We start from the raw sequence: 22,720 nt of genomic DNA, 5'->3' as shown, positions 1-22,720 counted from the left end.
AATTATTTTTTTTTTTTTTAAATTATTATTTAAAAAGAAAAATTTTTGCCTGCAGTAAATTTTAAAATTGATAAAATAAATAAAAATATATAAATAAATAAGTTGTCTTGACAATAATTTAAGGAATGCGACGCTAGCGCCATGAGTCATCCGGGAGCTGAACCGGAAACTAAACAAAATCTCGATTATTTCGCATAGACTGAAAATTTTTTTTTTGACCACTAAAAGTATTTATTAAATTCCAGTATATTTAAATAAAATAAATAATTTATAAATAGTAATTATCTAAATCGCGGGTGTTTATTTAACGCATAATTAATTTATAAAATAAAATAAAAAGTGAATAATAGTTTGAGATAAAAAAAAAAGTAATAAAATAAAAATTTGAGTGAATGGAGATATAGAGAAGCGAGTGAGAGGAGACAGGATCCAGCAACAGTCGGAATAACGATAAAAGTGACATCTCACGACAAAGTTGATAATTTAAAACGCATGACGTAATTGTATTGATCGCAGAAGAGAGAAGAACAGAGAGCCAGCCGAAAGTCGTAAAGTTTGCTGGTGGAGTCCGTGTCCGAGTCGCGCATTCGCCATCTTGGACGAATTGTGAGAAGAAGAACAAGTATACCCAATAAATTCGTTAAGAAACGTATATAATAATCATATACCCCGAGAGAGTTGTGTGTAGTCCCCACAAAACCATTTTAAAACATTTTTCCCAAATTAAATCCGCGGCGATCGTTTATTAAATTTATTATTATTGGGATTTAAATCCGTTTGTGAACTGATACCCATTTGGACGGACCAAGGTAATTTGTTATTTTCATTTATTCTTTCTATCCTCTAGTACGCATCCTTTAGTTTTCTTTTTTTTTTCTACGTCTCCGCTCCTGCTATTTCGTCAACGCAGTTTGCCGTCCAATAAAAGGGACGAGAAAGTCTACTGGATAGTCTGTAATTTCAAGTGTAATTATTTTATTTGTTGTAGAGTCACGAGCTTTTTTTTATTATTTATATCCCGTTATTTGTGTTATTTTATTGTTTAATTATGTGATTAATTAAATTAAGTGTTCGCTCTGGGAATTTAGTGCCGATTTGTTTTGACTACGGGCCATTTGACATCGGCGACTTTTGCGGACAGGGTTGGGTCATTCAACGGCGTCAATTCATCCCCATTCATTCATTATTATTATTATTGGTAATATTTATATTACGATAATAATAATATTTAATCAGTAATTATTAATATTTTTTTTATTGATTAGTAATTAATTATAAATATCCTCGTATTATTCGGCAAGTGAATTTAATTATTAATAAATTTATTTATTTATTTATTTAAAATCAAAGCCGCCAATAATGTCAGGAGACGTTGAGCCACAACTAAGTATCGCCGTCTTTGTCTTTCGGTCTCTTATTGGACTCCCGCTCGTCTAAACGCGAGGCAATGCAACAAAGCTTTTCCTTGGCAAACTACGGACACAGCCAATTCCGGCCTCTTGTCAGCCTTTTACGTTCCATTGCCGCAATCACGACGCGCTAAACTATTATATTTTTATTTATATTTATTAATTTTAATATTTATGTATCATTTAAATTTTTTTTTTCGCGCTTCGTATCAGAAATTTACTCTCGCTGTTTAAGTTTTTTGCGCACTTACGCATTCCATTGTTATCATCTTGGTATCAATTTGAATATTTTTACGTCTGATGAGCTGGTAAATAAATAAATAAATAAATAAAAGAATGAATAATTATTTTTTTTTAGACAAAGGGTTCGTTCGTTGGGTCTGAGTGGTACTAAATGGTTGCCTGCAGACAGCATGTCTACTCTGTCGGGGATCGTGTCGAAGGGGGAGAAAGGAAAATCAAAGTTTCAATCGCTAGATATCAATAGTTTGTACCGGGTGAGCAGGGTAAGTATCGTAATTATTAAAAATTATATTAACGTTGATTGATAGTTAACGTAAGACAATAAATTTATCCAGGGAGAATCATTGGAACAACACCAACAAAAAAGCACATTACCACGGAAACATGGAATGCAGAGTTTGGGAAAGGTGCCTTCGGCACGGCGTCCACCGGCTAATTTGCCTAGTTTAAAAAGTGAATACAGCAGCAGTGATCCAGCTGTAAGTCTTGTACCTAGTGGCGGAAGCGGTTGGGCAACAACTAAGGAACAATCACCTAATACTAATACTACAACAACTACCAACGCAACAGCTGCTCCGTTATCTGACACTTCAACTGTAATTTACACCACAAATTTATTACCCAATCGCTTCATTACAACTTCAATCTTGACAATTAAAACTACAATATCCCTGATGATTTTCAGACTAACTCATCGCCACAATGTGCGCCTGCGACGACCTCAGTCCAGCCATCGGTGGCAGCAGCTTCACCTCCATCACAGCAACAGCAGCCCCAGTCACTGCCAAGTCAGCAACAGCAGCAGCAGCAGCAGAACACAACCCAGTCTCCACATTCCTCCGAACAATCAGGGAACAAATCATCATGGAGTGCAATTATGAGCAGACCCGGGGATGCCGGTACGTCAATATCAATCTATCAATAATTAAATTACTGTAATTTTAATTTTAATTATTCGCTAAATAATTAATTACATTAGAATTTTATTTAATTATGAAATATATACACATATTTATGATGGGTTGTACCAAATCAATAGATTTACGGTACTAATTATTATCAGCGTTAGTGGTGACTTAGACGTGTTGTAAGACTTTTAGGGACATCGATACTTAGTATCGATATGTCCCGTTTTAATGTAGCAAGTAAACTAATACAGTAAATATAGAGTATAATAATAGTAATAATGATAAAATAAAAAGAAACACAATATGAAATCGGGCGTTGTCGATCGAATGGCGCATATTAATCGATAGGTACACCCGTCGTGTCAGCTGCGGTTGGTTACGCGGGACTCGTGGGGGGCGGGAGACCGGGAAGAGGTGCCCTAGGACTGAGTTTCCTCGCCCATCAGTCCCCGCAGTTCCAACACGAGTTTCCCAGTCTCAGTGGACAGCCCTCGGTCTCAGTAACGAACAGCAACAACGGGAACCAACAGACTACCACTCAACAGTCGTCCTCCTCGACAGCTTCAAATGTCATCTCGGTCAATGCCCAGCATCAATCGTTGCTACCGCAACAGCCGTATCCCCACAACCACTCAGGTGGGATGCTGTTCGCCAATGTAGCTAACTAGTTTTCCGATTACTGTCCTTACCAGTAGTCTGTTTTTTTTTTTTTTTTAATATTTTTTCTCTCTATTTATCGACTCCTATTTTGTCACTGCATCTTTTAGGATACAGCTTTTTTTTTTTTATTACCCTGTATACCTCAATCACCTGTTTATATTTATTTAAATTAAAATACTTTTTATTTACTAGCTTTGATGTTTCAGTTGGTAGATATGATTGTAATTGGTTGAGCATAGGAAAAAAAAAATCATTTTTTTTTTATCGTTTGCTAGTTGTCTAAATAATTATTTTATTTTAATGCTTGACCTTGATCCAATGATTTATTCCTAACAGTCCGGGGTTCTCTGCGTCGCTAATTAAAAATATTTAATTACTTATTTTTTAAAATTTAAAACCAATGATACATCATTTTATTTTTATTTTATTTGTCTGTAAAAATACTGCACATAAATAATTATTTATTTTTTAAATGTTAATGCTGGTTGTCTTGTTTTATTTATTTATTTATTTTTTTTAACTAAAGAACAAAAAAAAAATAACGTTGATTATTTTTTTATTCAATAGGTGCTCCAGTAGGACAGCAACAGTCACAAAACCGCGAGCTGAATGCCCAGTACGGACCTGGACCGAGTCTGCGGCCACAAAGTAATTACGATTAATAAATAAATAAATTAATTTACGTTTTAATTTAAGTACTGGGTAAATAATTGTGCTTTTGAACGATTAATTAAATTAAATAATAAATTTTAGCGGAGGGGAGCTGGATACAAGGTGGAAGCCGCACACCAGGAGCTGGAGCTGGTACAGGAGGTGGGAGTACTCAGGTGGGCCAGGGCCCCCCTGTAGGTATTGTAGGAACGCCAGGACACTCAGAAGGACTAGGTGGCGGACGTCCGAGCTTGGGACAGTCGCCTGCCATGGGTTCGGTCCCGGCAGGCCAACCGAATCAAGGCGCCGCTGTATCCTCGAGTGGAAGCAATGCAACAGCAGCAACTCCTGGCCCAAATTTACATCACTATCGTGGACTTATTCCCCCATTTATGTACAATCGAGGAAACTTTCCAGCAGCTGGTGGTTTTCCTCCACAAATACCGTCGAATATGACAAGTGCAAGTGGTGGAGGTGGAGGTGGAGGAGGCGGTGGCGGACCCCGGCCGCGTTTCAATCCGACCGACCGTTTTACGCCTCAGTCTCGAGCCCCGCAGGAGCGTGAACGTCCCCCCGTGGATGATGAAGTTATTACACGTCCTATTATTAAGGAAGAGGATTTAACACGAATGGATGATATTTCACATGATCCTGGTTGGGCTGCCCACGATGATATTGATTATAATCAGAAACTGGCGTTCAGTGACGATGAAAATGAACCAGATGCTAATTCACACGTTAATTCGAGTTCTAATAATACAAATGCTAATGCAATGACTATGAAAAAGGATGAAAAGGTGGAACAGTCACCGCCGAAAGATGATAAAGTTCAGTCTGATAGTTCGCTTGACGACAAAGAAAGACTTAGAGACAATGAATCGCCTAGAGACACTAAAGATACCCGGGGTGATTTGTCATCAGCACATCGTCCGTGGTATCAAGATAGAATAGGCTCCGGTCAAGGTGGCCCTGGTCCTAACGGACCTCCGCGCGATTATCGTGGCACCAATGGCCCTCCGATAAGAGACAACTACAATCAATCAACCCAACCGCCCATGCGTCCCGCTCATCCTCTCAGAGGAGTCGAGGAAGAAGAAATATGGAATCAACGTAGACGTGAGCACGGCGAGATAGTTGCTTCGGCTGTCGTACGTGCGCGTCAACGCAAAGAAGAAGAGGAAAAACGTTTTCAAGAATCTAAGCAGGCGGCAGCTAAAAAATTACAGGATTTAGAACAAAAAATGAAAAAGAAAATGGCTAAGAAAGATGATGATGCTGTGTCTATTCCCGAGACGAAAGGTTTGATAAATATTCCACCAGTGCCTATACCCGTGCCTGAGTGGGAGCGCGAACGAGAGAATCGCGAGCGTGAAAGCCGTGATCGTGAACGTTCACGCACATCTTCCGAGGGTAAGGATGAGAACAATAAGGTAGCTCGTGATTCACGTGACCGTGAATTGATACGTGAGAATCGCGACACTAGAGATACCAGAGACACCCGAGACACTAGAGACACCAGAGACACCAGAGATAATAGAGACAACAGAGATACTAGAGACATTAGAGATACCAGGGAAAGCAGAGACACTAGAGAGCCAGCTGGTGATTTTTCTTCAAACCGTTCCAATTTTATTAGACCACAGGATGTTACACGCGCAGAAAGAGAACGCGACCGTGATCAGCGTGAAAACCGTGACCGTGATCGCGAGAACCGCGACCGTGATCAGCCAGCATTCTCCCGGCAATTCCAGAGTAATTTGCCACCGCGTTTTCAGAAACAGCAAGCCGAGAGAAGCGGTGGTGGGTACAATCGCGTCTCACCAAGCGCCGAAAGAACAACTTCGCAACCCAACGTCCCCTTTTCTCAGCAATATGATCCAGCAAGATGGTCCTCTCACAACTCATCAAATTCAAGCGGCGTCAAGCAATCTCACTCAATGCCACTGCCACAACGTCGTCGCACTGATTCAGACATAACTAATCCACTTGATGACGATCCACGTCCTCCGTCTCGTGATCACGGAAACCAGCGATCACGCGATGACAGATTCCGACCGGCTATACACCATATATTTGATTCCCGTAAATCTGGCTACCATGATGACTACAATAGAGGCAGCGGAGGAGGCTACAAAGACGATTACGCACGTGATCATGATGATAGACAACATGGTGGTCGTGAATCCTGGGAACGTGAGCGCGAACGTGATCGCAATTACGATGATAACAAAGACAGAGATTCACATTCACGTAACTCACGGGACTCGCGTGACTTCAAAGACACTCGAGACTTTCGTGACCGCGATACCAGAGACGGTCGCGACAGTCGTGATGCTCGCGACAATCGTGATTCCCGCGACAGTCGCGATACCCGTGATAGCCGTGACATCAGAGAAAAAGATTACGAAAGCAGTTCGTACATGAAACAGTCAAGCCAGCAGGACTCTATGGATGATCGCGAGTCACAGCGGGAACGTTCTGAAAGCGGAGAGTGGGCTGGAGATACCCGTCGTGATGAACGCGGCCCTTCCACTGACGACAATCGTCGTGAGCCTTTATTAATATCCCGCGATGATCGTATCGACAGAAATGAACGACCACAGCGACCGGATTCACGCGACTCACGTGCATCCCGTGAATCAAAAACTTCTTCCTTGCGCGATGATGATTTTCATAAATCACGTGATTCGTCTTCTTGGGTTCACGATTTAACTGATTACGAGGATAAAAAACGTGAGCTGTATCGCGATGATCATCATCGTGAGCGTGAAAGAGATAGGAGACAAGTCCCCGGTCCTATTACCCGTGAAAAACTCCAAGCAGAAGAATTGAAAAGCGAAAAACGGAATCTCACTCAGCTTAAGCGTGGCGGTGGAAGCAGCAGCAATAGTGGAATCAGTAGCGGAAGTAATGCTGGAGATTCAGACAAAAAGGATAATAAAGAATTACCTGCGGATACGAAAAAAGAACCGGAAGTTTGGAATAGAAAATTAGAACGGACTCCCGAGACAACGCGATCTGCTGTTACTGTCGAAAGAAATGACAACTCACCGAAAGCCTGGGCAGACGCTGTTTCACCGACCTTTGAAAAGAATGAAGAAAAAATAATTACTCAAGAGTCTGCGGCTAAAGATGAAAAAGATATAAGTGAATTGAAAGCCAGTATGGAAAAATTGATCGTTGAAAAACGTGAAGAATCGCAGCACAATGAGGAAATTAAAGATGATCCGAAAGACGAGAAACGTGACAAGAATGTGAGGAATCGGACCAACAGTGGCAGCTTCCGTGGACGGGAATCATCATCACGTGGTGGCCGTACATGGGGCGGTGCTTACAATGTTTACACACGTGGATGGCGTGGTTCCGAGACACGTGGTCGCCGTGGTGGCGGGTCGCGATCAATGGGACGTCCTGGTTCTGCTAAAAGTGGATCATACGGTCACACGGATTCGGAAGTAAGTGGGGATGAAATTTCTGGTTCAACTGAGTCGAGTAAAGAAGAACGAAGATCTGCTGTTTCACCCAAACCTGTTGCCCAGAAAAACGACAAAGATGAACGCAACCGCGAAGTGTCAAGACGCGATGACAAACGCAGCAATGAATATCCACCGAGTCGCGGTGAAAAACGCGGAGGATTTGACGGACGACCAAGTCGCGAAGGTTTCGCGCCCTCGGGTGAACCTTCTAGACGTGGTCGTGGTGGGTTTCGATCACGTGGAGCAACTTCCGGTGGTAGGATGGAAGGGTATGGACCACCACCCAGCAAGAGCCCGTTCTCCACCGAGAGAATCAACGCCGACGACAAGAATGCCGGGTCACAGAGTTCTCCATCACCGGCGATAGAAGTCGACAACAATCAGAGCTCAACAATTGAGTCATCGGACGATAAGATGATTGCAAAACAGCAAGCACTCACGGCAGGTATCACTGGTAGACGCAATAAATCACCAAACGTACCAGCCAATCAAGGAGGGCAAAAACATGACTCAGTTCACGGCAACGTGAGTCATCCCGCAGGATTACAGAAGAATCAGCCGAAGAAAGATGACTCGAGATCCAAAAGACCACGCAGTGGAAGTCGACGCGGGCGTGACAACCGCGAGCGTCCTCGTGGTGGAAATCCAGTTAAGTCTAATTCAGCTGATGTTGGTAACGAAGAGTGGGAGACAACTTCGGAGAACAGCGAGGAACATATTGATGATCACAAGGATTCGCGAAATGCTCACAATAAACATCGCGGTGGCGGTGCTGGTGCTGGGGGTAATCAGACTACTGGAAATAATAACAGTAACTCGCAGAATAATCGTAGACATGAACAAATAGGTAATAATCGTGATCAACGTGAAAAATCTAAATCTAACGTCAGTTCACGTGCTCCAGGTGCTGAGAAACGAAATGCACAGAACGCTGCTTTTAATCAGCGCAATCATTCCGGTAATATGCTACCACCCCAAGGTGGAGGTGGCGGAGGTACACAGACACAAAATGGCAGACCAAGGAGTCAAGGATCCGCTAACAGCGGTCCGATGACGGAAAAAGGTCTGAAGGAAACGACAATTAACCGCGTTGATGAAATAAAATTAAGCGATCCAAATCTTGTGGATCAGGTGATGAAAGATATCAATAAAAAATCACAGAGTCGTGATAAAAAATCAGTAGAATCGGAAATTGAGGCCAATAGTTACTCGACTGGTGGTGATGACGGTGGGAACAGTGCTGAAGATAAAGTCGACGCTGATGGATTCCAGGAGGTTCGGTCGAAAAAGAATCTAAAAGATTCCCGACACGGACAGTTGAAGGAAGAGCCCAATAAACCGCCGTCGCGTAGAGAAAAAGACAAGGAACGTGAACGCGATCGTTCTAAATCAAAGTCCAATGGGCCGCAGCCTCCTACGCCACAGCAAATTCAAAACATACCGCCTCTGTTGGGTCAACCAATTCCACAACCCGCAAATATGCCCAAGTCATTTGACAGGAATCCGAATCGTAATAAACTTGCGCCCAGATTCCAGAAACAGAAGTTGGCTAAACAGCAGCAGCAACATTTGAATTCCGATGGCAGTACTGACTCAAATAAAGTAAACGCTAATTCAAATTACATTAAAGATTCATCAGCCGGTAACGGTGGCAACGGCAACGGAGGCAACGGCGGAAGTGGTCCAGCGCCACCCCCATCTGTAAATGCCTGGGATAAACCGTTTACAAGTCAATTGAGATCGAATTCACCGAACTCGAATATTCCAGCAGACATCCAATTAATGTCCGGGTTAACTGGCTCTGATCATCAACACGACATCAACGAGCAAGTAGCATCTGCCGGTAGCAGTCAGCGTAATTCACCAAGTGGTGAAAAAATAATAAAGCCTACGAAAGAAACGACTGTTGATAAAAATGTGTCAGATGCGTCGTCGCCACCCGTTCAAACTCTGATTTTTGAAAACACGAATTATTCGAAGACAACAAAGACTGGTCCGGAGATGGCGATCAAGTCGAAATTTTCAAATCACATGAAACCGCCTCAGCGTGTTGTCGACAAACGCGACATGGATGACGACACCAACCAACTGCAGCATCAGCAACAGCAGCAGCAGCAGCAAGCGCTGTCAGTTGCATTCTCCAGTAAGCCTGCTAATGAATTGATAAAAGATAAATCTCAAGATCCGATTCAAATGCCACTGTCATTCAACAAAAGTGAAGACAGCGCTGATATGAAACTTGACTTTACTTTTGACGCTGACTTATCACAATTAACTGATGAAAAAAGTAAAAGCATCGGCATGCCGCGGTCAATGCACATGACCGGCGTCCAAAGCACCATTTCGCCGTCAACTGCTGAACTTAATCTTAAGATTGCATCTGTTAAGAAAGTATGGGAGAATGCGTCGATGCCGACTGTAGTAGAGCACGAGGACGGCAGCGTTGTATCCACGGCAAATAGTTTTCCTCAGAGTTTCGAGACCGGGGATGTTGAGGACACGTACAGTCCGCATCCGCAGTACAATCAGAATAACATGAAAAATGAAATCGCGACCTCAACAAATGTATGCAAGGTGAGTTTCATTTTTTATTAATTTTATTATATATTTTAACAATTATTTATCACGCAACCACGTGTCTCATTAACATTGACTATGACATCACTAGAAATTAACCTCAGTTTGTTAACTTTATTTTTTTTAAAGCCATACTCAGTTCCCTTCACTTTTTAAAAATTTTCAATGACTCAACTGTCAAAAGTATAAAAATTTTATTATCAATTTTGACATCAATTGGGAGTTTAACGAAATTTGAAAAATAAATTTCAGTAAAATTTTGATGTCAATTTTATAATTCCAATTTCAAAATTTTGTTTGACTCCTAATTAATAACTAAGTAATTAAAAAAATTTTAATACATTCTGACAGTTGAAGAATCCCCTCAACTCCAAAGTAGAGCTTGGAATTCATTTACTCGCTCAATCATCCTAGTCTATTTTAAATGAAATTTAATTATACCGTTTCTTAGTAATTAACAGTAAAATAACTTTATTTTAAAGTAATAATTACAACCCGCGGGTAAGTATGGGTAATTTAAAGTGATGTGAATAGATAAACTGATAACGAATAAAATAAAGAAAAAACGAAATGTATATACAATATTATCCTGTCCCCTGTGGGAAAATGCTGACTCTTTGCCTGATGCGCAGCTGGTTCCCCCGCAGGTGAAGCCGCAGCAGCAATCCTCCGGGAGTGGCGGCGCGCAAACAGGCTCCACTGTACCTGGTCCCAGTCCCATTGGCCCTGGCCAGAGTCCCATTGGGCATCCGCCAGCCAGTCTTCAAGGTCCCCTGAGTCCTCCTCCATTCAATTCTACTGGACAACCCTCTCACATAAATTATCAGGTAAACAAAATAATCACCATCATCATTAAATGTTCAATAATTTATAATTTATTAATTCAATAAACAAAATATTTTATAATTAACAGGAATTTCCACAGTATCCAGGATCACAGGCAGCACAGTACGGCAGTATGTCTGCTATTCCATCGCCACCAGCAGTACTATTTAATACTGGCTCTGGTCAGTTACCCGCTCAAGCTGGTAGTCTTTATGGTGCATTCCAGTTGGATCAGAGTCGATCACCTTTTACTCAGTATCCACCATACGGTCCTTCTCTACAGAGTTCATTTAACCAACAGAACGTCTACTTACAACAGCCACCGCCACCACCACACGCTCCCAATGCAGCAGCGCCCGACATGTATCAAAACAATTTGTCACAGTATCGTATTCCCGCGGCAGCTGCTCCGCCTTTTGGACAAAATCAACAGCTAAGCAATAATCCAAACACTGTCTTGATAAATTCATCCTCAAATTCACTCATGTCAGCGAGTGTCAAACCTTCATCCCAGTCTATTGGCGCTATCGGTACCAAGGCGCCACATTTTCAAGCACAATCTGCTCAACCCAATCAAGTAATTATAGTTACTCATCAATTATTATTTTAGCTACTGCTGAAATTATCGATTTATTTATTTATAAACTCATTCCAGTTGGCGTACATACCGTATGATCCAAACCAAGTGCTAGGTGTCAGTGGAAATTACATGGGAAATTCACAGTTGGTTCAAAGACCTGGTCCTAATGTACAGCAGACAGCTAATAGTTACTACAGTGCAACATCTGCTGGTAATTATCAACAATGCTTGGAAAAAAAATTATTTATTTATTTATTTATTTAAAGAAAATGAACTAGGACATAAGAGCTAGACCCATATAATTTAAAATTAATAATAATAATAATGTGCAGATGTATTTCCCGGGTCGCAAACGGGCTTTTACCAACCCGGAGGCACACAACAAACGGGTACACACTACGGTCTCCAGGGGTTTGGTCAGCACAGCCAGAGTTTAGCAACTGGTAATGCAACGCCCGTTGGTCTACAGAGTTTTAGTTCGCAATTTCTCTCTGGATCGGGACTACAAATAGCCGCGGCAGCTGCTGCCCAACAGTATCGTAATCCCACTGGTGGATTACAAGGCCCGGCTAACGCTGCGGCAACTTTTCTCAGCAAACATCAGCAACAAGAACAACCCAGACAACTGAAAAGCCCATCGGGGAATCAACAAGATGTTTTGGCTTCAGTTTTTAGTTCAAGTTAGTACTTTTAATTGTTTATCAATTATCATTTACTCAATTAAATTATCTTAATGTATTAATTTATATTTATTTAGCACCACAAATACCGTCACCTAAATCACGAAATTGTAAGCAACAATCGCAATCTCAACAACCACAGCCAAGTCCAACTCAGCATCATAAATATCAACAGTATCAGGGCGTCAGTCAGTCTGCTCTGGTAAGCAGCTACAATAACTATGTATGTATCATTCATCATTAATTCATTTATTTATTTATTATAATTGATTACACCCCTGGCCGTTTATTTTTAACATCCACTAGATTGTTCTGTTATTTAATTTCATCAGCAATCATCCAGTAGTTGTTTGTTTAGTACAGCTTACTTGTGATATGCTAGTTGATAAGCTCAATTAATTAATTTAGAGCCTATTAATTAAATTCTAATCGAATAATTCGTAACTTTTCAAATGACTCGATTCGAATTGAAAAAATTCTGATTTACTTTGACATATTGATGTTTTATTTAGAAGAGAGTTTAGTTTTTGAAGCAACCAAAAGTAATTTTTTTATAAATTTGTACTTGAGCTCTATTTATTTCTGACTAAAATTTGAAAAAATATTTGAAAATTTACGAATAATTCGAAAGTTTGAATTATTCGCATACCTCTATATTGATGTTATTGTTAACGTGAATAATTAATTAATCATCTATATTAATTTAAAAAAGGTTCTTCAACAAAATGTCCGTGGAATGGGTATGCCACCACGTGCTGGTATCCAACCGTCACAACAACGCTACCCGCCACCAATCCAAAGACCCGTGGTGCCATTTCCACCGGGTCCGAACCCCAACAACCCAAGTCAGCAACAACAAAACTGCATACCCTCGCAACAAAACCAAGTGAACCGACACAGGCCCAATATTCATCAACAGCAGCAGCGTAATATTAAAATGCAACAGCAATATTATTCGGGACAAGGTCAGTTTCGAAATGGTTAGTTAAATTTTTTTACTTATCTTTATTAGTAATAAAAAAAAAAAAACACATTTTTTTTTTAATTATGTCGGTATGGTTTTTTCTTTTTCAGTTTTAAATTAAGATTGAATTTAATTTTTAGGCAACAAAATAGATCCGAGTGATAAAGCTGATTCACACAGCGATAAAATAGTCGATGGTAATGCTGGTGGACAAGGAACTGGTAATAAATCAAACGTAGCACAGCAAGATACCGATAATAAAGAAGAAGTTAATCAACAAAATGAGTAAATAATAATAATAATAAACAAGATGATAATGAATAATAAATTTAAAATAAAATATATCAAGTATCATTTAGACTTCACGCTACACTTGAATTATGAAAATGGATAAAAGTAATTATTTAAAAATACCCAAGAGGTTTATCGATAATTATGAATAAAATAAAAAAAAATAATAATAATAATTAATAATTAATCAACACAATTTTATCGACACAACATATAGTGGACACGTATATTTAATCAATTATCGATTGCACTGGCTAAATAAGAACGTGCAAATCACTGTCTTATTAACTATCGTAGTTGATTAGATCGATGCATCAAGGATATAAAAAAATATTTATAACAAAAAAAATATTATTAATAATAAAAGAAAGAAAGAAAAAAAATAATTAAAGTAAAATGGCAGTTATGAAGAATGAAAAAATAAAAGACGCCAGACCGCAGGACGTGTATGCATACTTTGCCTTCGTAGCTTAGCGAAAATTGCTATACCCAATTGTTCTTACTCAGATCATAAAAAATATAACTACATAAATACACAAGAACGTTTAATAATAACCAAGTCTAAGAGGAAATCGATATAAGAAGGAAAGGAGGGGAAGAAGGGAAGAATGAAGATTCAAATAAACAATTTTATTTAATCGGGATTCCCAGCTTGGATCAGTGCTCATGATTATTTTTCTTTGTGAATTTTTCCGGACTTTATACATATATATATATATACAAATATATTATTAATTAATATCGTACTTGATATAAAAAAATAAAAAAACCCGAACCACAAACGTGATCTTTCAATACGGAGTCGGATGTCTTGACTCTCGGCAAACGAAGAAATGAATCCTGCTTTTATTATTGAAGCTCGTGATTTGTATGAGGAACAAAAAAAGGATTAAAATAAAAATGGACTGTCTCGTTGAGCGGGAAAGTGAATTTAAAAAAAAAGTTAATAAAAAAAAATATGAGTGAGTTTTGGATTGTAAAATGTATGACGACTGACTTAATAAAGGCTGATATTGAGAAGCGCGGTGGTGTTTATTTTAAAATTCACCGTCTCTCGGTAATCCGTCTTTTCCGTGGAGGAATCACACTGCAGCGTAACAACAATTAAATTTAAATTTTAAATATTATTAAAATCCGCTTAATGCATCGTGAGGATTTAGTGCATTTGTTTATTATTTTTTTTTTATATATAAATTACTACTATTAATTATTATTATTATTATTATTATCATTATTAATTATTAATTATTAATTATTATTAATTAATTGTATTGCACAGTACTTCCTCACATTAGAGCAATCGTTTGGATTAATAAAGTTTTAAGTAATGAGTAATTAAAATAATAATTATGTGCTACCGCATAAAAAAAAACCACGAAAATAAGTCAGGAGACAATTGTATATTTTCCAGCTTTTCATTGCAGTTGAGCATTAATTATAATAGTTGATGCTAATTCAATAAATTTAAAATAAAAACTAAAAAAAATGATTAATTAATTAATTGAAAATAAATCATTAATAAAGACTAGTATTTAACAAAAAAATTTAATTAAAACTCGATAGTTTTTATTGAACAAAAGCGTACTGCGGTCCATTATTCGTGTTTATAATTTATAAATATAAATAACCCACGTGAAAATTATCATTTTATCTCTTAAGATCTCAAGCAAGCGGCCAGGGAGCTAACAAATAAAAATATATATTAGTTCATTTATATTAAAGTACTGCCAGTCGCATTGTCGGCAATTAAATTTAAAAAAGAAAAGTTTTTCACGTCTATTTGGGTTCGAACAGCGATTGCTTATAAAAAAATAATTGAGGATCGCTGTCATGTCTAATGGAGTCTCATGGTGTAATTATGGATTTTTAAATAATTAATTGGTTAATTAATTAATTAATTATATAAAGAATGATTATTGATAAGTAATGGCGTTTGAAATTATATATGCAGTGGAATAGGTCGCCTAAGATGATATAGATGGATGGTAAATAATTATAAATATTAATAATAATAATAATAATGATAATAAATGTGTAATTAATTATTGATTATTAAAATCTCATGTCACTGTCCTATCACAACAATTACACGATAAAGTGCAACGGTAATTAATAATTTAAAAAATAACAACGCGAATTTATGTAAATTGATAATAAAATAATTAAAAAAATTTATTTATTTTTTTTTTTTTTTAATTGCTAGTGTCGGTTAAATTTAAAAATGAAACATACTTGGTACAATAAATAACTAAAATAATAAACGAAGGAAATAAATATTAATATTGATAATAATAATAATGAAATTAAAGTTTATTTAATTTAAGGCGTAATGAAGGTATGAGTGCCTTCAAATGTGCTGACGCACAAATAAAATCAGAGCCACAGTAATCGGTGTCGTTTTTTTAAATTTAAAATAAATAGGAAATGAATTTATTCGCGAATTAGTTTAAATAATAATTAAAAATTTTAAACATTAACACGATTTAAAATATAAAATTTTACACCGATCCTTTTTCACTTATTGATTACTTTTACACAGTCCGTTTATTAATTTTTATTACTATTACTATTATAATTATAGTTATTAATTACATTAATAATTAAGTAAAGTAATGATGAATTATTAATTGCATGTACCTCGGCTGATATAAAATATTTGTTTTGAATGCGAGCGAGCACGAGTTGTATGGAAAAAAAAAACTAAGAAAATTAAATTTTTTTTTTTAAGTCTTAGATAATTAATAAGAATCGAAGCTAAAAAATGAAAATATTAAACTGATAAAATTATAAAGTCTGTTTAGTTACACAGAAAAAAAAATTTGGCGCGAAAAATTTTTTCATTTAAATTGAAAACAGAAATTTTCCTGGGGCGAAAAAAAAATTTCTAAATGGAAAATATTTTTCGCGCGAAATTTTTTATTTTTGTGCACGACTGCCGCTTTTATGAAATTAAAAAAAAAAAAGTGTGGACTTAGCTGCAGCTTGGGGGTCTAGTCTGTCAATTAATAATGAACGCAGTGCGTTTTTAAATAAATAAATAATTAATTTCAGGATTAATGATATTTATTAATAATAATTAAATGAAAGATTATTTAATTAAATGAATATCAATGACTGACAATACGTGTAGATAATTTTTTATTTAAAAGACAGAATTTATTATTAGTGTTACGTAATAAATGACAAAACAAAGGAATGATAACTTTTTATTATTAATTGATAATTAAATTAATTAATTAATTAATTTATTAAAGTTAATAAAGGCAGACCCCCGAGTTTATGTTTAGTCTGGATTAATATTATAAGTAGTTAACATTAAAACTTCACAATCTGCTACACGTTAATTATTTAAATAAATAAAGTTGAAGTAAAGAAGTAAATTCGTTTATTGAGGCTGAGATGGTAGAATTTGAAATAAAACAGACCTGAAGCGAGATATTATAGTAATTTTAAATAAAATATGTAAATGAGGATAATTGTTAAGTAATTTATGAATGACTTCCGATATGCTAGAACAATTGTTTCTCAAATTAATTGATAAACAAAAAGATAAATAAATGAACAATGATTAAAATTTACTGCGACTTGGGTTCGATTATTCATTTATGCATTTATTGTGTTTATTTTTTTTTTTTTTAATAAACAAGATTAATTATTAGTAAAGTAATAAAAGAAAAAAAAAACAAATTGTGTTTTATTTTTATTTATTTAATTAAGGAAGTGAAGTAACATCACTAGCGAAGATTTGCTGGTTTAAACGAATACAATTTTAATTTATTAGAGTAACAATATTTAAATGAAGAAAATTTTGTTAATTTAAACAAAGGTAAGTTATAAATTATATATTTATTTAATTTAAATAATGTAATTTTTTTTTTTGTAAGAAACAAATAAATTTTATATATCCCAAAAAGTAAAAATGAATGAGTATAAATGTAGCAGAGAGACAAATTTAAATTGTTAATAAACAGAGTACAAAATTTAAATAATATGTATAAAAAATGCACTTATGAATTTTAAAATTTTTTAAATGCACATTTTTCTAAATTTTATTTTATTAATTATTTACTCTATTTATTAATAATTTTAAATTTGTCTGATGTCTGCTAGCTTCACACTCATAAAAATGTCCACAAAAAAAACCAACAGTACAGAGAATTTCACAAAGAATCAGTTGATAAAATAATTTAGTTTACAAAATTTAAATCATTATTATTATTAAGTGCGCGGGAGTATTCAAAAAAAAGAAAATAATAAATCTGCGCGCCCTAGCGTTCAAAATTTAAAAACTCGCGCGTTAGCGCCATTTTGAATTTCCAAGCGGTTATCTTATTTAAAAAAACCAAAATAATGAGCAATAATAATGTTATTTGCATTAATAACTTATTACTCTACAAATAATCACAAAAATTACAAGACAAATAATCACCGAAAATTCATTTTTGCTCCAAAAAAATTTATCACAACTCAACTCAATTAAAAGTAAGTAAAAAAAAAGATTTTTGTTTGTTTACTCAGACTAACCTCTAAATGAATATTTTAGCTTGTGTTTACATCAACCAGCCTCGAAATCACCAGGAGTTCCTGATAATAATTAAATACCAGGATGTCGGGTAGAAATAAACGGAGCGAGAATATGTCCGATGACATGGACGTGGATCCAGCGGATACGACCGGTCTCGAGAGTGAAGAAGGTGGTCTGAGGATTGACGAGGACATTTATATACCCCCAGCACCAAAAATATATCACGCCAATGAAAATAAAGGGCCGCGGTTGATCATCCAGAAAATAGTCAACAAGAATTTCAAGAGTTACGCGGACATCGTCGTGATTGGTCCATTCCACCAGTGCTTTACGTCAATCGTAGGACCTAACGGAAGTGGTAAGAGCAATATCATTGACGCGATGCTATTTGTCTTTGGTTATAGAGCCAGTAAAATCAGGTCTAAAAAAATATCGGAGCTGATTCATCGGTCGGGCGAGCATCCGAACATCAGCAGCTGCACGGTCGCTGTTTATTTTCAGAAAGTCATTGACCTGAATGACGAAGAACGCAAGTACGAGGTAGTGCCCAATAGTCAGGTGGTGATCTCCAAGACAGCTTTCAAAGATAACACGTCGTTTTATGAACTCAATGGCAAGAAAGTGCAATTTAGAGAGATAGCAAAGTTGCTCCGTGATGAAGGAGTTGATCTGGACCACAATCGCTTCCTAATTTTGCAGGGAGAAGTTGAGCAGATCGCTCTGATGAAGCCAAAAGCTGCTAATGAGCATGACTGTGGTATGCTGGAATTCCTGGAAGACATTATTGGGACTTCTAGATATAAGGAGCCGCTGGAGAAACTGGCGGTCAAGGTGGAGCGCTCATGTGAGGTAGTCACTGAGAAATTGAATCGGCTGAGAATTGTTGAGCACGAGAGGGATGAGTTGAAGGAACCGATGGAGCTGGCGGTTAATTATATGAAGTGTGAAAATGTAATTACGAAATTACAGCATCAACTGTATCACTGCAAGAAGGCTGAGTGTGAATCTGATGCGAAAAAACACGAGGAGCGACACGAAGAGATTTCTGAGGACTGCAAGAATCTTAAGGTTGAGATGAATAAAGTGGTGAAGGATAAACAGCTGAAGAGTGATGAGTTGAAGGCTAAAACTGGTGTCTGGGATGAGATCCAGCGACACTCGGATACGGTTACTGTTAAATTTGACAAGCTGCGTAAGAAGGATGAGAACTTGCACCAGGAGTTGGTGGAGACGAACAAGAGACGGAAGGGAAACATGGCTACGGTGAAGGCGGAGAAAGAAAAGCTCGAGCAGCTGCAGAATGTTCCAGAGAAGAGTGCGAAGGACATCAAAGAGTGTGAGAGTTTGATCGAGAAGCACTTGGTGGCGCAGAAAAAGGAAGAAGCTGCTCTGGAGAACCTCATGAGCACGCTCCATGAGAAAACTGAACCACTGATGAAGAAGCGGGTTGATTATGAAGCCCAGCTAATGTCCCATCGGAAAAAAATAGACATGGCACAGGCCGCTTTCAATTTGGCTGAATCTGAGCTTCAGCTGTACACCTCCGTCGAGAAGGTTGAGAAGGAAAAGCTCGAGAAGCTGCAGTCGATGCTCAAAGAAACTGCGGAGACTTTCAAAGAACGGCAGGCGAGGCTGGCAGAGTTCGAGACTAAAATTCCGGCGACTGAAAAAAGTTTGCTGACAATGCGGAAGAAATTGGACGAGATGAAGGCGCGCGATGATAAAGTCACCACTGAAATCAAGCGGATGAGGATACAGGTCGAGGAAAAGAAGTCAGCGATGCACGCCACCAGGTCGAACAACCGGATTCTGGATGCGTTGATGCGAGAGAAGAGGGAGGGACGATTGCCTGGAATACTTGGTAGGCTTGGAGATCTAGGTGCTATCAATTCCAAGTACGATGTCGCTGTTTCGACTGCTTGCGGGAGGCTTGATAACATTGTGGTGGACAGTGTGGACACTGCTCAGAACTGCATTGAGTTCCTGAGGGTCAATAACATCGGGCGGGGTGTCTTCATTGCGCTGGACAAGATCCAGAGATTGGTCTCTCAGTGTCAGAAAAAAATTACTACACCTGAAAATACTCCGAGACTTTTTGATCTCATCACTGTCGAAGATCCTCGAGTCTTGCCAGCTTTTTACTACGGATTGTACGACACTCTGGTTGCCAATGACCTGGAGCAGGCTTCGAGAATCGGTTACGGAGCTAAACGTTACCGTGTGGTGACGCTCAAAGGCGAGCTGATAGAGACTTCTGGTACGATGAGCGGAGGAGGCAGGACTGTGTTTCGAGGAAAAATGGGACAGCGTATTGTCAAAGATGGACCTAGTGCTGCGGAAATTGAGAAGCTTGAAAAAACTTTGAGGCAAGTCAACGACGAGTGCTTGGAACTAAGGACACAGCAGCAGCCGCTGGAGATGGAGATTAACAAAATGACTGCTGAGTTGAATGAGATGCGGGTTAATAAAAATAAATATAGTCTAGATGTTCGATCGATGGCTGACCAGCTGCCCAAACTGAAAGCGCAGCTGAAGATCCAGGAGAAGAAGGCAGCGAGTGTTGTTTCGAACCCGGCGAAGGTCAAAGAGCTGACTAAGGTTGTTGACAAGGCAAAGAAAGAGCTGGAGGAAGTGCAGCAGCAGTCCCAGGTGATTGAGAGCAAGGTCTCGAAGGTGAACAAGCAAATAAATGAGCTGACCGGTGAGAGAATCAAAGAGCAGCAGAAGTCGATACAGAAAATAGTCAAAGCTATTGACAAAGCCAAGGACGAAGTATGCAGGCTCCAGGTATCCATCAAAACATCAGAGAGAAATACTCAGAAGACCAAAGAGCGGATTGATAATCTCGAGAGTGATATCAAGAACTGCGAGGCCAGGATCCATGAGATTCAGAAAGAGAAACGCAAGTACGAGGACGACGCCAAGGCTTTGCTGGTTATCATCGAAGAGTGTGCAGAAAAATTGAAAGACAGAGATGAGTTGACTGTCTCGCTGCGCAAAGAGCTGCAGGCCCTCCAAGAACGGGAAGACAAGATGAAGGCTCTAAAGATTGACTTGGACCAGAAGTTGGGGGATAACAAAAAACTTATTGCTGAAGTACGTCAGCGTATCAGTGACTACGAGCGTAAAATAGCAGTTTTGAAGCTAAACGACATTCCAGGTGAGACTCCAGATGAGCTGAAGGCTCTCACCGATGACGACGTTGCCGATCTTGATGCTCGAACAATTGCTGCCAATCTAGCTGCTGCCAAAGAACGTCTGCCCGAGTCAGTGCCAAGTATGCAAGTGATCCAAGAGTACTTGCAGAAGGACGCGATCTTTTTGAAAAGATTGTCTGAAGTTGATGAAGCATCAGGGGAAAGAAACAGAATCAGAGCGAGCTTCGACATGATAAAAAGACGGAGACACGATGAATTCTTTGTGGGGTTCTCGGTAATTAATTCAAAACTAAAAGAGATGTATCAGATGATCACCTTGGGTGGTGCTGCTGACCTGGAATTCGTTGACTCTCTGGATCCGTTCACAGAGGGAGTTATTTTTAGCGTGAGACCGCCTAAGAAGTCGTGGAAAAATATAACCAACTTGAGCGGAGGTGAGAAGACATTGAGCTCTTTGGCTCTGGTCTTTGCTCTCCATCATTACAAGCCCACTCCTCTGTACTTCATGGACGAGATCGACGCCGCCTTGGATTTCAAGAACGTCTCTATCGTCGGCACCTACATCAAAGACAGGACCAAGAACGCACAGTTTATCGTCGTGAGTTTGAGGTCTGAGATGTTTGAACTCGCGGATACTCTCGTGGGAATTTTCAAGACTCACAACGCCACCAAGTGCGCGGCTATAAACATGAAAGTCTTTTCAGAGAAAAATCCCCAGATCGCACAGAAAGAAAAGGAGAGACAGGAACGATTCATGACGAACGCGAAGAGAAGCTCGCAGATAAAGAAAATCGGCTGTTCGCAGACGATACCCTCGACTTGTCCCGCGGCTCTGGAGCACAGGTCCAATGTCAGTGATACCAGTCCCACCACCAGCAGCAAGAGAGAAATGAGCAATGTCTTGAGAAGACAACTCCAGTCTCCGAAATCTAAAAAAATGAGGCGCTCTGCGCTCCGGAGAGGACTCTCGGTTGATTGCCTTAATCTTTCGTCTCCATCAAAGTCTTCGGAAGGAGACGTGGAGAAGAAAAAGAGAAGAGTTGATTTATTTAAAAAATAAATTTTATAATTAATTATAATAATTATAGATATTTTTCTATTATTAAGGCTAATGAACTTTAAATCAACTTTGAAAATAATTTTTCTACCTGTGCATAAAAAAAAAATCATTTATTTTTAGACTATAAATATTTTTATCATTATAAGTAATTGTTGTTACTTAAAAAATATCGTACAAATAAAACATGTTAATTAATTGGTAATTTAACTTTTTTTTTTAAGTAATTTAAATATTTTGTAGTAATTATTTAATGATAATAATTATTTGTATATATTTTTTTGTTTGAATTTAAGATAAAGTCAAGTAAGTAAACTTTTTATAAATATTTTTTTTTTAATTGTTTAATTAGTAATTCATAGTTTAATAGAGGAAACTCTATTTAATTATAATTTTAAATTTTTAAATAAATTTTAAATAAATAAGTAAAGAAATTAATTAAAATAATAAAATTGAAAAAAATTGGCGTCCTGATTTTTTAAATATTTAAATATGCATTTTAAAATTTTTATTCTACTTGCATTTATTTATATTTATTCAAAAATTTTAAAAATAGTCAACTGTCAACTTATATATTTTTAGGTTATTCTTTTTAATTTATTTGTTGAAAAAAAATTCAAAAAATTGATAATTGTGTCCCAACTTCATGATCATTTTATTAAAAAAAATTAAAACAAAAATATATGAAAATTTAAATAATAAAAAAGATATCTTCA

The 22,720-nt window shown here is 37.7% G+C and overlaps 2 protein-coding genes across 9 annotated transcripts; both read left to right on the top strand.

The window, feature by feature from the left end:
• Nucleotides 1–150: 150 nt before the first annotated feature.
• LOC103570916 (protein PRRC2C) lies at nucleotides 151–15,439 on the top strand. Of its 8 annotated transcripts, none has more exons than XM_008548816.3 (13): nucleotides 151–809; nucleotides 1,768–1,915; nucleotides 1,988–2,248; nucleotides 2,338–2,551; nucleotides 3,788–3,868; nucleotides 3,974–9,921; nucleotides 10,557–10,751; nucleotides 10,838–11,326; nucleotides 11,405–11,540; nucleotides 11,662–12,009; nucleotides 12,087–12,232; nucleotides 12,722–12,989; nucleotides 13,084–13,173. In XM_008548816.3, exons 2-13 carry the CDS (start codon nucleotides 1,823–1,825, stop codon nucleotides 13,092–13,094), a joined length of 8,190 nt encoding a protein of 2,729 aa, XP_008547038.1. In that variant the 5' UTR covers nucleotides 151–809; nucleotides 1,768–1,822; the 3' UTR covers nucleotides 13,095–13,173. The 8 variants fall into 8 exon arrangements, with proteins under 8 accessions (XP_008547038.1, XP_053596894.1, XP_008547035.1 ...); XM_053740919.1 differs by having other exon boundaries at nucleotides 12,722–12,974; nucleotides 13,084–13,162; XM_008548813.3 differs by having other exon boundaries at nucleotides 152–809; nucleotides 12,087–12,211; nucleotides 12,722–12,974; nucleotides 13,114–15,439.
• Nucleotides 15,440–17,571: 2,132 nt separating this feature from the next.
• Nucleotides 17,572–22,161, top strand: LOC103570914 (structural maintenance of chromosomes protein 4). Its single transcript, XM_008548808.3, has 2 exons — nucleotides 17,572–17,746; nucleotides 17,808–22,161. Exon 2 carries the CDS (start codon nucleotides 17,871–17,873, stop codon nucleotides 22,005–22,007), a length of 4,137 nt encoding a protein of 1,378 aa, XP_008547030.1. The 5' UTR covers nucleotides 17,572–17,746; nucleotides 17,808–17,870; the 3' UTR covers nucleotides 22,008–22,161.
• The last annotated feature ends 559 nt before the right edge of the window (nucleotides 22,162–22,720 follow it).

The sequence above is a fragment of the Microplitis demolitor genome, chromosome 7 (assembly GCF_026212275.2).
Source record: "Microplitis demolitor isolate Queensland-Clemson2020A chromosome 7, iyMicDemo2.1a, whole genome shotgun sequence".
Taxonomy (NCBI): domain Eukaryota; kingdom Metazoa; phylum Arthropoda; class Insecta; order Hymenoptera; family Braconidae; genus Microplitis; species Microplitis demolitor.
Note: the sequence above shows the minus strand (reverse complement) of the source record. Positions and strands in the feature narration are given on the sequence as shown.

Coding starts and splice junctions, on each gene's coding strand:
- LOC103570916 (XM_008548809.3), top strand. CDS start 1,823: ATGTCTACTCTGTCGGGGATCGTGTCGAAGGGGGAGAAAGGAAAATCA. Junction 1,916..1,987: donor GTTTGTACCGGGTGAGCAGG/GTAAGTATCGTA, acceptor AAATTTATCCAG/GGAGAATCATTGGAACAACA. Junction 9,922..10,556: donor CCTCAACAAATGTATGCAAG/GTGAGTTTCATT, acceptor CCTGATGCGCAG/CTGGTTCCCCCGCAGGTGAA.
- LOC103570914 (XM_008548808.3), top strand. CDS start 17,871: ATGTCGGGTAGAAATAAACGGAGCGAGAATATGTCCGATGACATGGAC.